We start from the raw sequence: 13,804 nt of genomic DNA, 5'->3' as shown, positions 1-13,804 counted from the left end.
AGCTTCATGGGGGAGTAGGCGCAGGGCATTTTGGGGTCTCCAAAACGTTAAAGCGCATGCGTAAAGGCTTCTATTGGGCAAGGCACAGGAGGGATGTTGAGGACTTTTGTAGGCAGTGCGACGAGTGTGCTGCTAAAAAAGGACCTCCAGGTCAGTCACACGCCCTCCTACAACAATTCCCAGTAGGGGAGCCCATGGAGAGACTGGGGGTAGACATAGTAGGGCCGTTTCCAACCACAGACAGCGGTAACAGGTGGATTCTAACCGCCATGGACTACTTCACCAAGTGGCCGGAGGCTTACGCTCTCCCAGACCAGGAGGCGGGGACAATAGCTGATGCGTTGGTGGGGTGAATAATCAGTCGGTTTGGGGTGCCACAGTCTATTCACAGCGACCAGGGAAGAAACTTCGAGTCACGGGTGTTCTCAGAGTTGTGTAGACGGTTAGGCGCGGAGAAGACGCGCACTACTCCGCTTCACCCGCAGAGTGATGGGCTGGTGGAAAGATTTAACAGAACATTAGCACAGCAGCTGGCCATCGTTACCTCAAAACACCAGAGAGATTGGGACACCCACTTACCGTTTATTCTTATGGCGTGTAGGTCGGCTGTTCAAGAATCGACTGCGTGCTCCCCAGCACTACTAATGTTAGGTCGTGAGTTGCGCACCCCAGCCGAACTGACGTTTGGCCACCCTCCTGATAATGACGACGGGGTTTTGCCTGGCCCGAACTATGTGTGTCGTCTGCAGAACCGGTTAGAAGCGGCTCACACCTTCGCAAGAGAGCAACTCGAGAACGCAGGGGTGCGCCAAAAGCGCCACTACGACTCGCGCGCTAGGGGGAGGCACTTTGGAGCGGGAGAATGTGTGTGGCTTCACAACCCCACGCGCAAGAAGGGGCGGTGCCCAAAGCTGGACAGTGCATGGGTGGGGCCGTGTCTGGTGATAGAGAGAGTGGGGGAGGTGACGTACCGGGTGGAGGTTCCCCCACGGAGCATGAAGGTGGTGGTCCACCGGGATCGATTGGCACCCTACAGAGGGAGGAAAACGGTAGGGAATGGGAGTGAGGGCTCTGATGTGAGCCCACGGGAACAGTCTAACGAGGAGACTCTAGCACAACCTGAGCCTGGGGAGGGGGCTGCTTCTTCGGAGGGCGCTGGAAATGACATTGGGGCAGAGGAGCGTTCTGGGGGGCCACCGCTGAGAGTCACGGGGAGGCCCAAGAGACTGATGCGACCTCCGGGTCGTTTTAAGGATTTTGTTGTGTAACCCTAGGGGCTAGGGTTTAGAAAGGGGGGGGCTATGTAACGACCCGGTATTGTGTTCTGTGTTTGTGGGTGTGTTATGGTTCTCATGGCTACTAGCAGGGGTTAAATATGTCAGGACAGATGGAAAGGTTGGGGGGGTATGATGGGTAATACCGCGGGATTTGGAAATGCATAAATAGGGATTACTGTCTCATTGTTCTCTCTCTTCTGTTCGTGCCTTGATCTGTTCCTATGAGAGTGACTCTTGACCCGACAGGGTAACATTGTGTACGTTCGGCATTTAGCGGCGTGGGTTGTGGCCGGAACAATAGCCTGTTTATGAATAAACCTGTGTTCTGACCTGCACACCTAGAGTCCGTCTCTTTTCCCTTTATGACCCAGCCGGGTCATTACAATATGTTTACATAAGATTCAAGAAATGGCATGGTGCGTATTTCCCTCAACCTTTGATAGCTCAGATTGAGATTGCTCTATTTGTGTAAGATGCAGGTGTCCTTACCTGTCTCCCCTCTTCTTTTTGTCTGAGGAGTCATTTGGTGTGTTCAGTTGATGACTGTCAGAAGAAATGGAAGAACCTGAGGGACACATTCGTCAGACTCAAGCGGGCTGAAGAGCAGAGGAAAGCCTCTGGGGAGCCGGATAGTCACAAGAAGAACTGGATGCACAGCAGGAGAATGTCCTTCCTCACCCCCTTCATCCAGGGCAAGAGCTGACAAGGAGACACCACACTTGACTTGGAGGATAGGGGAGAGGATGATAAGGAAATGGAGAGGAACGGGGAAAGTGCCACAGAAGGCGTGGATGCTAAATCAGCCTTCATTATCCACGAGATCAAGGGGGACTACGAAGACGATGAGGACGCTCCCTCTCCTGACACTGCATCGGGATCCAATGGGCCCAGCCAGAAGGGGAGGTGGCAGATGGATGGGATGGATGGAATGGAGGACATAGAGGACGAGATGTTCTTCTTTAGTTTGCTCCCGTATTTTAGGAAGCTCCCCCATGGAAAAAAGACTGCTCTAAAACTGAAAATACACCAACTTTTACATGAAGCAGCATTCCAATAACCCACTGCCCTGCCACGCCCCCTCCTTTCCTCCATGTTTTGTAAAGCATAAGCCTACATTTTGTCATGTTACCAACTATTGTTCTATACTCAGTTTGGTACTATGCCTGTTGTTTATGGTGATTGCAAGGTCAATTGTTAACAAATAAATACTTTATATATTTGAGGGCCTGAATTGATTGCTGTGTCTGCAAGCAATTCTCCCAAATGCTCCGAATAATGAAACGCTACACCCTTCCCTCTGGGCAGATGTGGAAACCATTGGCAATGGTGATGCTACCAGTTAAGCAAGGTTAACCATTAATGTAAATCATTGGCAAATCCGGGGAGGGAAGATCTCACTAGCCAGCTTTGACTCTGTTTTGCATGCTTTTTTAGAAGAAGCACCAACACAAGTCAGTATTTGTTTTTAACACATAAGCAGAGCGGGGTAGTTTTCAATACTTACCAGGTGGTGGCAGTCTCACTGATTGTCATATAAAAAACGTGTTATTCCCCCCCAGCCAATGAGTGTTGTCTCCTATTCGTTTTCCCTGAGTTGTTTGGGAAGGCACTCTGAACTGGTTTTATAACATCCCACATATCAGCAGCACTGTAGATTCAAGGCCCCCAGTTACTTTTTACCAAAGCAGACATAAACTTTATCAAGGGCTAAAGGTCCTCTGGTTCACTTAGACACTTAAACCAAAGCAGAAACTCTAGTCTAGCCATATTCATCATGTCCATGCAGACACTTATCTTCTTGACAGGGCTGGTTGCGCTGTCCAGTTCATACACTGTAAGTACAGTCAATACATTTGAATTATGATTGTGAAGATGATTACTAGACATGTAAAGGTAGTGCTTAAAGGAATAGTGGAATTGAAATTATAGCATATTTATTATTTGCTAAATATTTGTTTCTCTGGGGGGACAGATTCCTCTGTCATCTCGTGTGCATGGTATGTCAACCAAATATCTTACCATAAAGTCAATTCCAAATACCTCAAAATGATTCTACCTCCATGTCTTGATCTGAGCCATGCTTTTTATGTGCAGAGGTATACGGAAATGGTGAAGATGATAACCCCTTACTTAACTTGGGTGAGTTTGAGGAACTTAACCGGATGTTTCTATGTGGTCATTTTGATTAAACATTTCATGTTTGATGTTCATGACATGAATAGTGATCAAATGTTGAATTCATTGTTTTCAAATTATATTTGGCCTGACAGGAGCAGAAGAAGACTTGGTCGAAGGGGATATGCTCATTCTGGTAAGAACCAATGGCGTTATTTTGCTATATGTTATCAGATTGCTGTTATTGCTTAAAAACACTGATTGTCCTTTGATAATCTTTATAATGTCTTCCCTGAGTCCAGAAAGATTCAGTCCAATTAGTACATGACTCTTTTTCTTCCTTTTAACAGCCAGGACGCAATGCCTTGATTGACACTAAATACAGGTGGAAGTTTCCCATACCCTACATTCTGTCAGATGACTTGGGTAAGTGCAAGTTGAATTTGATATAGAGCCCAACTAAAATTACTTGAATTCATTTATTTACATGCCACACAGCATAAAAGGCATATTATCAATTTATTACACTGTAAGCCACTTGTAATGTCTTAGCTTTGTTCTTCCTTGTCTTTCAGATTTGAATGCCAAAGGTTGTGTCCATCAGGCGTTTGAAATGTATCGTCTGAAATCTTGCATAGACTTCAAGCCCTACGAAGGCGAGAAGACATACATCAAGTTTGAAAAGAGAGGCGGGTATGAGCTGACAGTGTACATATTGTCCAACAGCCATTGCCTTTACACAGAACACTCTATAGCTTTCATGTATGCATTCACCAGGACAGACTAAATGAACAAATCTCAGTCAATTTGTTACGCAAAACAATTGCCTTCTTGCATAACTGCTGCAACGTTTTAACATTCGACTTTAAACATGTCTGCCCTCACACATCCATATAACCTAACGTTGAACTGTGTTTGCCAGGTGTTTCTCCAGCGTTGGGGACCAGCAGAATGGACAGATCCTGTCCCTGGGCGATGGCTGTGACCACAAGGCTGTGATCGAACACGAGCTCCTCCACGCTCTGGGCTTCTACCATGAGCAGTCTCGCCAGGACAGAGACGACTATGTCAAGATCTGGCTGGACCAGGTCACTCCAGGTCAGTATCAGTCAGCCCTCTGGTTGATGAGAGACAGCAAGGGTAGTGGATCTTGGCCACAAAGGGCCAAGTGGAGGGTTTTGTTACGGCCTAGCACTAACACTATTCAGCCTAGCACTATTCACAACATGTGACTGTCTAGATGCAATACCATTATTAGTTAAGTGGGAACATTTTAGTATGACATGTTTTTTATCCTTTCTTGCAGGGCTGGAACATAATTTCAACAAATACGATGATTCCTTCATCACTGACCAGAACACTCCTTACGATTATGAGTCTGTCATGCACTACCGGCCATACTCCTTCAACGTGGACCCCAACATTCCCACAATCACCACCAACATCCCAGAATTCAACAACATCATTGGCCAGTACCTGGACTTCAGCAAACTGGACATGCTGAGATTGAACAGGATGTATAACTGCTGTAAGTGTTGTGAGACATATGACAGAGAGTATTACCTACACTGCTGTGTGGCAGCAGTGTAGGAAAATGCAAACTACTCATTTTAAGAACAAGCTGATCACCTCTCTGTTTTTGTCAAGTTGAAATGTTCTAGTGTTAGATGAGATGATCAAATTATAGTTGCTTTATTGTGATCCACGTGTCAACTGAGATATGCCACTCCTCCATTGCCAGCCTCCCCTCTCACTCTCCTGGACCAGTGTTCCTTTGAGTACAACAACATCTGTGGGATGATTCAGAGTCCCACTGATGATGCAGATTGGGTCCACACCAAGAGCAGCACTGGGAACGAGGATCACACTCTCATTGGCCAATGCAGAGGTCAGTTCAACAATACATCACCTCAGATCAACCACTTCTAGGAGTAGAGTACCATACCCCCAATCCTAACCATTAGAGTGAAGAGCTCTAACATATTGCATGTGTGATATCTTTGTGGTCTTTTAGATGCAGGTTACTACATGCACTTCAACACTAAGACCGGGAAGGAGGACGAGTCAGCTCTGTTAGAGTCTCGCATCCTGTACCCCAAGAGACACCTGCAGTGTCTGCAGTTTTTCTACAAGATGACAGGCGGACCAAAGGACAGACTTGTGATTTGGGTGAAGATGGACGATGGGACTGGGACAGTTCGCAAACTGAAGAAAATACACACCATCTGGGGTATTCATTTTCATATATACAATCACTGATATATGTATTGTTTATCCTCTTTGGTTGAAACTTTGTTACTGCATGATTTCATTTCGATTTGTAAACTAGGAGATGCCGACCACACATGGAGGATTGTCCACGTCTCCATGGAGATCGAAGAGAAGTTCCGCTATGCTTTCCAAGGTGTCCGAGGAGATCCATCTACAACCAGTGGAGGAATCTTCATTGACGACATCAGCCTGACTGAGACTCGCTGTCCCAACGCTGTCTGGCAGATCAAGAACTTCACCGGAATCCTCAACACTGCAAACAATACCACCGTCATGGACAGTCCAGTCTTCTACAGCCCAGAGGGCTATCGTTACGGTGTACGTGTGCGTCCCGTCTCTGACTACAGTGACCACACTGGTGGCTACACTGGGATGTACTTCCACCTGGCCAGCGGGGAGAATGACGTGGTCATGCAGTGGCCGGCCCTGAATAGGCAGGCTAAAATCGTGGTCATGGACCAGGATCCTGACATTCAATTGAGGATGTCGTCTGCTCGCAGTCTGACTACAGACCTGATTAAGAGTACGTCATTATTGTGTTTAGAGAATACACTTTAGGTTAGATTTGTCTTCATGTACACTTTACCTTAAAGTATTTTCTCTTTGCTTAACTTAATTATATCTGGATAAATCAGGAAATGCTTAGTTTGTTATATCTGGCCCATAATCTGGTCAGAAATTCGACGGCAATGAAACAGCTATAATGTGATTTAATAGTCTAATGATATACAGTATGTTTCTGTGTTCTCCAGCTCCAGATGGGAAGCTGTGGTGGGACAATCCAACCAATGTGGGGATCTACGATCCAGGGTGTGGGTGCTACAGGGGAGAGTCGCGGGGATGGCGCAACATGATCAAGCATTTCGACTTGCGACGACGGAACTACCTGAAAAACGATGACCTCATCATCTTTATCGACTTTGAAGGTAAGAATTTGTTCTTAACTGACTTTCCAAGTTAAATAAAGGTTACAAAAAAATATAGGAGCTTGTTAGATTTTGAGGTCAGCTGATTGAATGGTCACACTGCTTTTAATGTCTCTATAGACATAACATCTCTGATAAAAACAGAGGTTCCCATCAACCCAAAGGAGTGAGGACATATTTTACTGCCACCGAGGGGAGGTAAGCTGGTTATTTTACATTTTTTCAAATTTATTTTCTTTTTGTGCTGGGGATTTTGTGAGATATTTCCGAGAGTCACTTTTTAAAGTAGACTGACATTTGTATTTTCATTAATATTGTTCCAATTTAGTTTTTCGTGTCTTTGTATTTGATATTTTGGCAGAACCGGCAGTCCTGAGGATTTGGACAGACTCAAGAAGAGTACAGAAAATAACAGCACAATCTATGTAAACTAATGTTGTGAGTAAATATAAATTATTTTGTAGGAAATTTGATTGGTTTGAAAACTTTATAAAATGACTAAAAACTCTTGAAATGTTATTTGTTTTTACTGTTCAAATATTCTTATTCACAAATTCTTTCATTAAAGTTTGAGTCTTCAAATAAATGCTTCATTATGTTTTTTCTGTTGGACAGGATTTTTTGTTATGAAATAAAAATCAATATCACATAACACTTAGTAGATATGATCACAGTAAAATATACTTTTTAAAGTCATATACGTATGAGGATCATGGCTCCTTTATATGTCACTTAAATGACAGGGGATTATTATGATTCACTTTTAGTATCTCAAAATGTCCATTTTGTAATACATTTTATCTCACACACTTCAATCATCATATACATCATCTAAAATATGTTTGCATTTGTTACCATAGCGTGTTATATTACCCATAGAAATATATACTGAACAAAAATATAAACGCAACATGTAATGTGTTGGTCCCATGTTTCATGAGCTGAAATAAAATATCCCAGAAATTTTCCAAAAAGCTTATTTCTATAATATGTTGTGCACAAATGTGTTTACATTACTGTTAGTGAGCATTTCTCCTTTGCCAAGATAAACCATCCACCTGACAGGTGTGGCATATCAAGAAGCTGATTAAACAGCATGATCATTACACAGTTGCACCTTGTGCTGGGGATAATAAAAGGGCACTCTAAAATGTGCAGTTTTGTCACACAACACAATGCCACAAATGTCTCAAGTTTTGAGGGAGAGTGCAATTGGCATGCTGACTGCAGGAATGTCCACCAGAGCTGTTACCAGATAATACAATTTTCATTTCTCTACAATAAGCCACCTCCAACGTTGTTTAAGAGAATTTGGCAGTATGTCTAAACGGCCACACAACCGCATGTTAAGTATAACCCTGCCAGCCCAGGACCTTCACATCCGGCTTCTTCACCTGCGGGATAATCTAGGACCAGCCACCCAGACAACTGATTAAACTGTGGGTTTGCACAAGCGAAGAATTTCTGCACAAGCTGTCAGAAACCATCTCTTGAGTCCCTGTTTCAACTGTACCGGGCAGATGGCAGACAGCATGTATGGTGTCGTGTGTACAAGCAGTTTGCTGATGTCAACGTTGTTAACAGCGTGCCCCATGGTGGTGGTCAGGTTATGGTATGATCAGGCGTAAGCAATGGACAATGAACACAACTGCATTTTATCGATTGCAATTTGAATGTACAGAGATACCATGACAAGATCCTGAGGCCCATTGTCGTTGCATTCACCTGCCGCCATCACCTCATGTTTCAGCATGATAATGCACAGCCCCATGTCCCAAGGATCTGTAGCATATTCCTGGAAGCTGAAAATGTCCCAGTTCTTCCATGGCCTGCATACTCCCCAGACATGTCACCCATTGCGCATGTTTGGGCTGCTCTAGGTCGACGAATACGACAATGTGTTCCAGTTCCAGCCAATATACAGCAACTTCACACAGCCATTGAAAAGGAGTGGGACAACATTCCACAGGCCACGATCAACAGCCTGATCAACTCTATGCAAAGGAGCTGTGTCACGCTGCATGAGGCAAATGGTGGTCACACCAGATACTGACTGGTTTTCTGATCCACGTCCCTACCTTTTTTAAGGTATCTGTGACCAACAATTTATTTCAATTGATTGATTTCCTTAAATTAACTGTAAAATCTTTGAAATGGTTGCATGTTGGGTTTATATTTTGGTTCAGTGTAATTACTATGTTGTTACCAATGGACGCTAGCAGAACTCAAAACCCCACTATTGCACTCTTGAACACACTTATCAACACTTATCACTTTCATGGCCATATCTGATTATTAGCCAAAACTTTCCACTGAACCTGACAAGACAGTTTCCACACAACAATAAAATATTGGTGTTGTATTGAAGCTTTAAATATGTAACATGATCGCCTGTGGGTCAAAGTTTCCCTTCCAGCTTGATGTATTAAGAGTATTTAAAGGGCTTTAATTAGTGCTGTGGTATCAGGTCTGTGGTCAACCTCTCCAAAATGTCACTACTGGGGGTCTTGTGCTGTCTGGGACTGCTGCTGTCTCCGTCCTCTGCATTCACGGTAAGATCTCTCTCTCTATCTAATACATTTGCCATGAATGCGTGATTTTGAAAACAACATTCTCATCTCACTTCACAGATTAGGCGGATGTCAAAGGAGAAATGTGAGAACGATTTTTTATTTAACCTATAATTAATCAAATCATATGGTATGTATACATTTGTAATGTATCCCATCCTTATGGTGCTTATGTCACATTGGTGAGTTATTTTACATAACAAGACATATTTGTAGTTCAAGACAGCTCTAAGAAAAAGTGTTCAAATGGGTTTATAGCAAAATTAAAATGCATTCATCGTCTAACGTTGTGGATCTTACTGTAGCCTTTGCCATTGATGCTGATGGGGTGATACGACGAGACATCCCCTTCGTCAACTCAGGTAACTTTCTTTGTGCGTACTGGTATACAGTGTATGTATTTGATATTATATTTTGTGGTGTTTTAAAACTATCTTCCATGTCTATTATCTTTGATTTTCCATAGGATTGAAGACCCCTGTTGTCGAGGGCGACATTGCATTGAATGTAAGTTAATACTGTGCTAAACCTTTCATTGTCTGCATGTTCGGTGTCTTTCCACTTAGAAGAAAAAATAGGGCTTTCAATAAAGAAAATAAGTGTGATAAATAGCCCGCACTCTATAAATGAAACTTTGACCTTTTAACTATCTAGATTTTGATGGATGTGATTTCAATAAAGATAACAATAGTACGTCCGGTGCAATCAATAATTAAGTGTTGTAATAAAAGTTATATCACTCTATCAGCCTGGACGCAATGCCCTTGTGGATCCAGCCTTCAGGTGGAAATTCCCCATCCCTTACATACTGGCTGACAGCCTTGGTAAAAATGTGCACCATCTCTCATCCTAATAACATGATATACACTGGTGATAAACCATGATTAAAGAAGACTAAACTATGGGTATTGCTACCAATACCATTATAATCAATACACATACAGATTATAATATCTCTAGTCCGTTAATCCCTTTTTGTATTTCAGACCTGAATGCCAAGGGGGTCATTTTCCAGGCCTTTGAGATGTACCGGCTGAAATCCTGTGTGGATTTCAAACCCTATGAGGGAGAGAAGAGCTTTATCAAATTTGAAAAGCTAGATGGGTATAGTTTGTTTTTCTGATATACGAGTCTGCTCCTCCACTCGATTCTGCTAATGATCACAGTCTTAACAGCCTTAGTTGAATCTTGTGTATTACTGCTTGGCTGGAACAAAGGTCTGCACCCACACTGGCACTATGTGGATAAGATTGGTCTCTGGTGTTCAAGAGATAATTCACTGCTGTGGCATCACGGAATTGTTGCAGGTGCTGGTCTATGGTCGGAGACCTACAGACAGGGCAACAGCTGTCATTGGGCCCATCCTGTGACTACAAAGGCACCATAATGCATGAGCTCCTCCACGCTCTGGGCTTTTACCACGAACAGTCTCGCACCGACCGAGATGACTATGTGGACATCTGGTGGGACCAGGTCCTGCCTGGTAAGGTTCAAGAGCTCAACACCCAAAACATTTTCACATGGCAAGCCTTATTTTAAAACTTACCACAACCTTTGTATGTACATTCTACAGGTATGGACCACAATTTTGATAAATACGCTGATAATTTCATCACCGACCAGAACACGCCATACGACTACGAGTCTATCATGCATTACGGTCCATATTCCTTTAACAAAGACCCACGGTACCCAACCATCACAGCCAAGGACCCAGAGATGACCAAAGTGCTGGGCCAGTACAATGACTTCAGCAGCCTGGATCTACTGAGGCTCAACAGGATGTATAACTGCTGTGAGTTTTTCCTGATCAGGTCACATGATCAGGAGGACCATCACGTTTTTCCTAATCACTTGATTTGACCAGAAAAACTGCTGATGTTGTGTTTAACTTATGTTGTGTTTAACTGATTAAGTTTGCTTAGTGTGCTTGTGTATGATGTCTGTCCTGTAGCCTCCTCTCTGACGTTGTTGGACCAGTGTGCCTTTGAGACTGTCAACACCTGTGGGATGATCCAGAACCGTAACGATGATGGTGACTGGGTACGCATCAAGAGCCAGCCAGGGTCTCATGACCACACTCTCATTGGCCAGTGCAAAGGTAGGGTTAACATACAGTATTACTAGGGTCAGGATCCCTGACATTGTCCGGAAAAAAACTTCTGCCCCTACACATCGCAAGGGTGGACACAGGTCTATCAACCATTCTGAATGGCATTCATGACTATTTTACCATAACACATCTATGATAACATCTTGTTTGTGATCTGTGTAGACGCAGGGTTCTTCATGAACTTTTACACCGACACCGGCCGGGCAGGCGACTCAGCCTTTCTGGAATCCAGGGTCCTGCACCCCAAGAGGAATCTGCAGTGTTTGCAGTTCTTCTACAAGATGACAGGAAGCTCCAAGGACAAGCTGGTGGTCTGGACCAGGAAGGAGGATGCTAAGGGCAAAGTCTTATCCCCTACTGCAGCTGGGAATTTCATAGGTAGGCTTGAGAATACTGGTGAACAGCCATGCTCAATAATCTGATAAACCACGGCTGTGCTATGCATTGTAGCATCATAATATAGCTTCAACAGGTACTGTTTGAAAATGTTCAACCTTAAAAATGATCATTACCCTGCATCTGTTTTCACAGGTGATGACGACCACTCCTGGAAGATTGCCCACGTTCCTTTGACGATGGACTCCAAGTTCCGCTATGCCTTCCAGGGGATCAGGGGCGACCCAGCCAACTCCTTGGGGGGGATCCAGGTGGATGACATCACCCTAGGTATGGTACTCTGTCTTAACATTTTAAGTAACTGTAAAACCCTTCGGTGTGTATGACAGGTGCTATGTGAATGAAGTTTTTATTGTCATTATTCTTATTCTTATTAGCGGAGACACGCTGCCCCAGTGGAACATGGCGTATCAAGAACTTCAGCAAGTACATGAAGAGTTACGCCACAGGAGAGTACATCCAGAGCCCACGTTTCTACAGCCCCGAGGGCTACGCCTTCGGCATCCAGCTGCTACCCAACTCCTACTACAATGGGTACATTGGGGCCTTCTTCCACCTGAGCACCGGGGAGAACGACCAGGCCCTGGAGTGGCCGGCAGGGAACAGACAGGTCACCATCACACTGCTGGACCAGGACTCTGATGTCAGGCATCGGCAGTCCTTCTCCTACAGCTTCACTACCAGTCCCACTCATCTCATCCCAGGTATGGGGCAAGCTAATGTTGGTTCAAAGGGGCACATAACATTTTTCTCCTCACACTCAGATTATTGTGGCTATTAAAGCTTTTGGTTAAACAATCGTCATAGCATTTCCAACATTTTTATGAGTCAGCATAACAAGACATCTATACATCAATATATGTCAGGACATGGAAATCAATTCACTTCACATAATCTATATGCAGATTATCTGCTGATTTATAACAATCTTTCAGACTCCAACATACTGTACTGGGATAACCCGTCCAAGATGGGGACGTACGACCCGTCCTGTCACTGTTATCATGGCTGGACCTGGGGCTGGAACGCCTACTTCTCCCACTACCACCTCAATAGTAGGAGCTACCTGAAGAATGATGACCTCATTCTCTTCGTTGAGTTTGAAGGTGCGCCTGACTCTACTTTCAAAGGGCTCTGAGATTTTTTTTGACCACTCGAAACTATGTTAAACATGTCCCCTGTTGTTTTGTATTTCCAGATCTTACTCCGCTGATCAAAAGTGAAGTTCCAATTAAGTCTCCAGTTGAGCTCCGGAGTCAGGACTGAGGCTGTCCAGAACATTTATCAGATGCAGACTTTATGCATTTTTAAATGTCAATGTTCACTTTTCTTTTTATTTCAAACATTTACAGAAAGGCAGTGGAAGTGAACATTGGCAGGCCTATACAAGTAAATTTGTCAGTTGTAATGTTAAACACCACATGTAAACACGACACCACATTGTTCTCTCTCATCCTATTTTGATTTAAAGGCACATTTCTATACTTTCATTTCTGTCATCCTGACAAAAAAATCTAAATACAAATGTTGCATATATGGTAGGGCTGCAACAAATTTTCAAGAACAAGAAATAAATAGGTAATTAATAATTATAGAAAATAGCCAGCATTTTTTCATTATCTACATTGTTTGTATAAAATTACATATGATTTATTAGTATAATATCAATCATTTTGAATCAATTTACATGATTAGTATTAATGACGTACTATAAATAACAATATAATAATATATACAGACTGTCAGCTTTAATCTGAATGAATCGTGAATAATGATAAGTGAGAAAGTTACATACGCACAAATATCATACCCCCAAAAAATGCTAACCTCCGCTGTTATTGTAATGGTGAGAGGTTAGCATTTTTGGGGGTTATGATATTTGTGCATCTGTAACTTTCTCGCTCATCATTATTCACGATTCATTCAGGATTATCCGTAATCATGGTAGCATCCACATTAAAATAGAAGTGTTTAGAAACATATTCTATTCTTATTTACAATAAAATGAACTAAAAAATGGCACATTACATTATTTACCATTCCTTTCTTTTGGGCACAAAATAATCTGAAACACAACCAAAACAAACAGCAAATGCATCCAACAAATGTGTATAGTCACAAGCTTGATGTAGTCGT

At 43.2% G+C, this 13,804-nt stretch overlaps 1 protein-coding gene and 1 pseudogene across 1 annotated transcript; both read left to right on the top strand.

Annotated features, from left to right (window-relative positions):
* The first annotated feature begins 2,606 nt into the window (after nt 1-2,606).
* Nucleotides 2,607-7,175, top strand: LOC139556392 (meprin A subunit alpha-like). The gene is made up of 14 exons (XM_071370301.1): nt 2,607-3,111; nt 3,250-3,274; nt 3,372-3,416; nt 3,548-3,588; nt 3,743-3,818; nt 3,968-4,085; nt 4,315-4,490; nt 4,699-4,920; nt 5,134-5,280; nt 5,407-5,622; nt 5,722-6,186; nt 6,416-6,589; nt 6,710-6,787; nt 6,951-7,175. The coding sequence occupies exons 1-13, from the start codon at nt 3,052-3,054 to the stop codon at nt 6,757-6,759; spliced, it is 1,815 nt and encodes a 604-aa protein (XP_071226402.1). The 5' UTR covers nt 2,607-3,051; the 3' UTR covers nt 6,760-6,787; nt 6,951-7,175.
* A 1,903-nt stretch (nt 7,176-9,078) lies between these two features.
* LOC139555827 (meprin A subunit alpha-like) lies at nt 9,079-13,257 on the top strand (annotated as a pseudogene).
* The last annotated feature ends 547 nt before the right edge of the window (nt 13,258-13,804 follow it).

Source organism: Salvelinus alpinus, chromosome 27 (genome assembly GCF_045679555.1).
Source record: "Salvelinus alpinus chromosome 27, SLU_Salpinus.1, whole genome shotgun sequence".
Taxonomy (NCBI): domain Eukaryota; kingdom Metazoa; phylum Chordata; class Actinopteri; order Salmoniformes; family Salmonidae; genus Salvelinus; species Salvelinus alpinus.
This window is presented reverse-complemented; position numbering and strand designations above follow the sequence as displayed.

Coding starts and splice junctions, on each gene's coding strand:
- LOC139556392 (XM_071370301.1), top strand. CDS start 3,052: ATGTCCATGCAGACACTTATCTTCTTGACAGGGCTGGTTGCGCTGTCC. Junction 3,819..3,967: donor CATTCTGTCAGATGACTTGG/GTAAGTGCAAGT, acceptor CTTGTCTTTCAG/ATTTGAATGCCAAAGGTTGT. Junction 6,590..6,709: donor CATCTTTATCGACTTTGAAG/GTAAGAATTTGT, acceptor ATGTCTCTATAG/ACATAACATCTCTGATAAAA.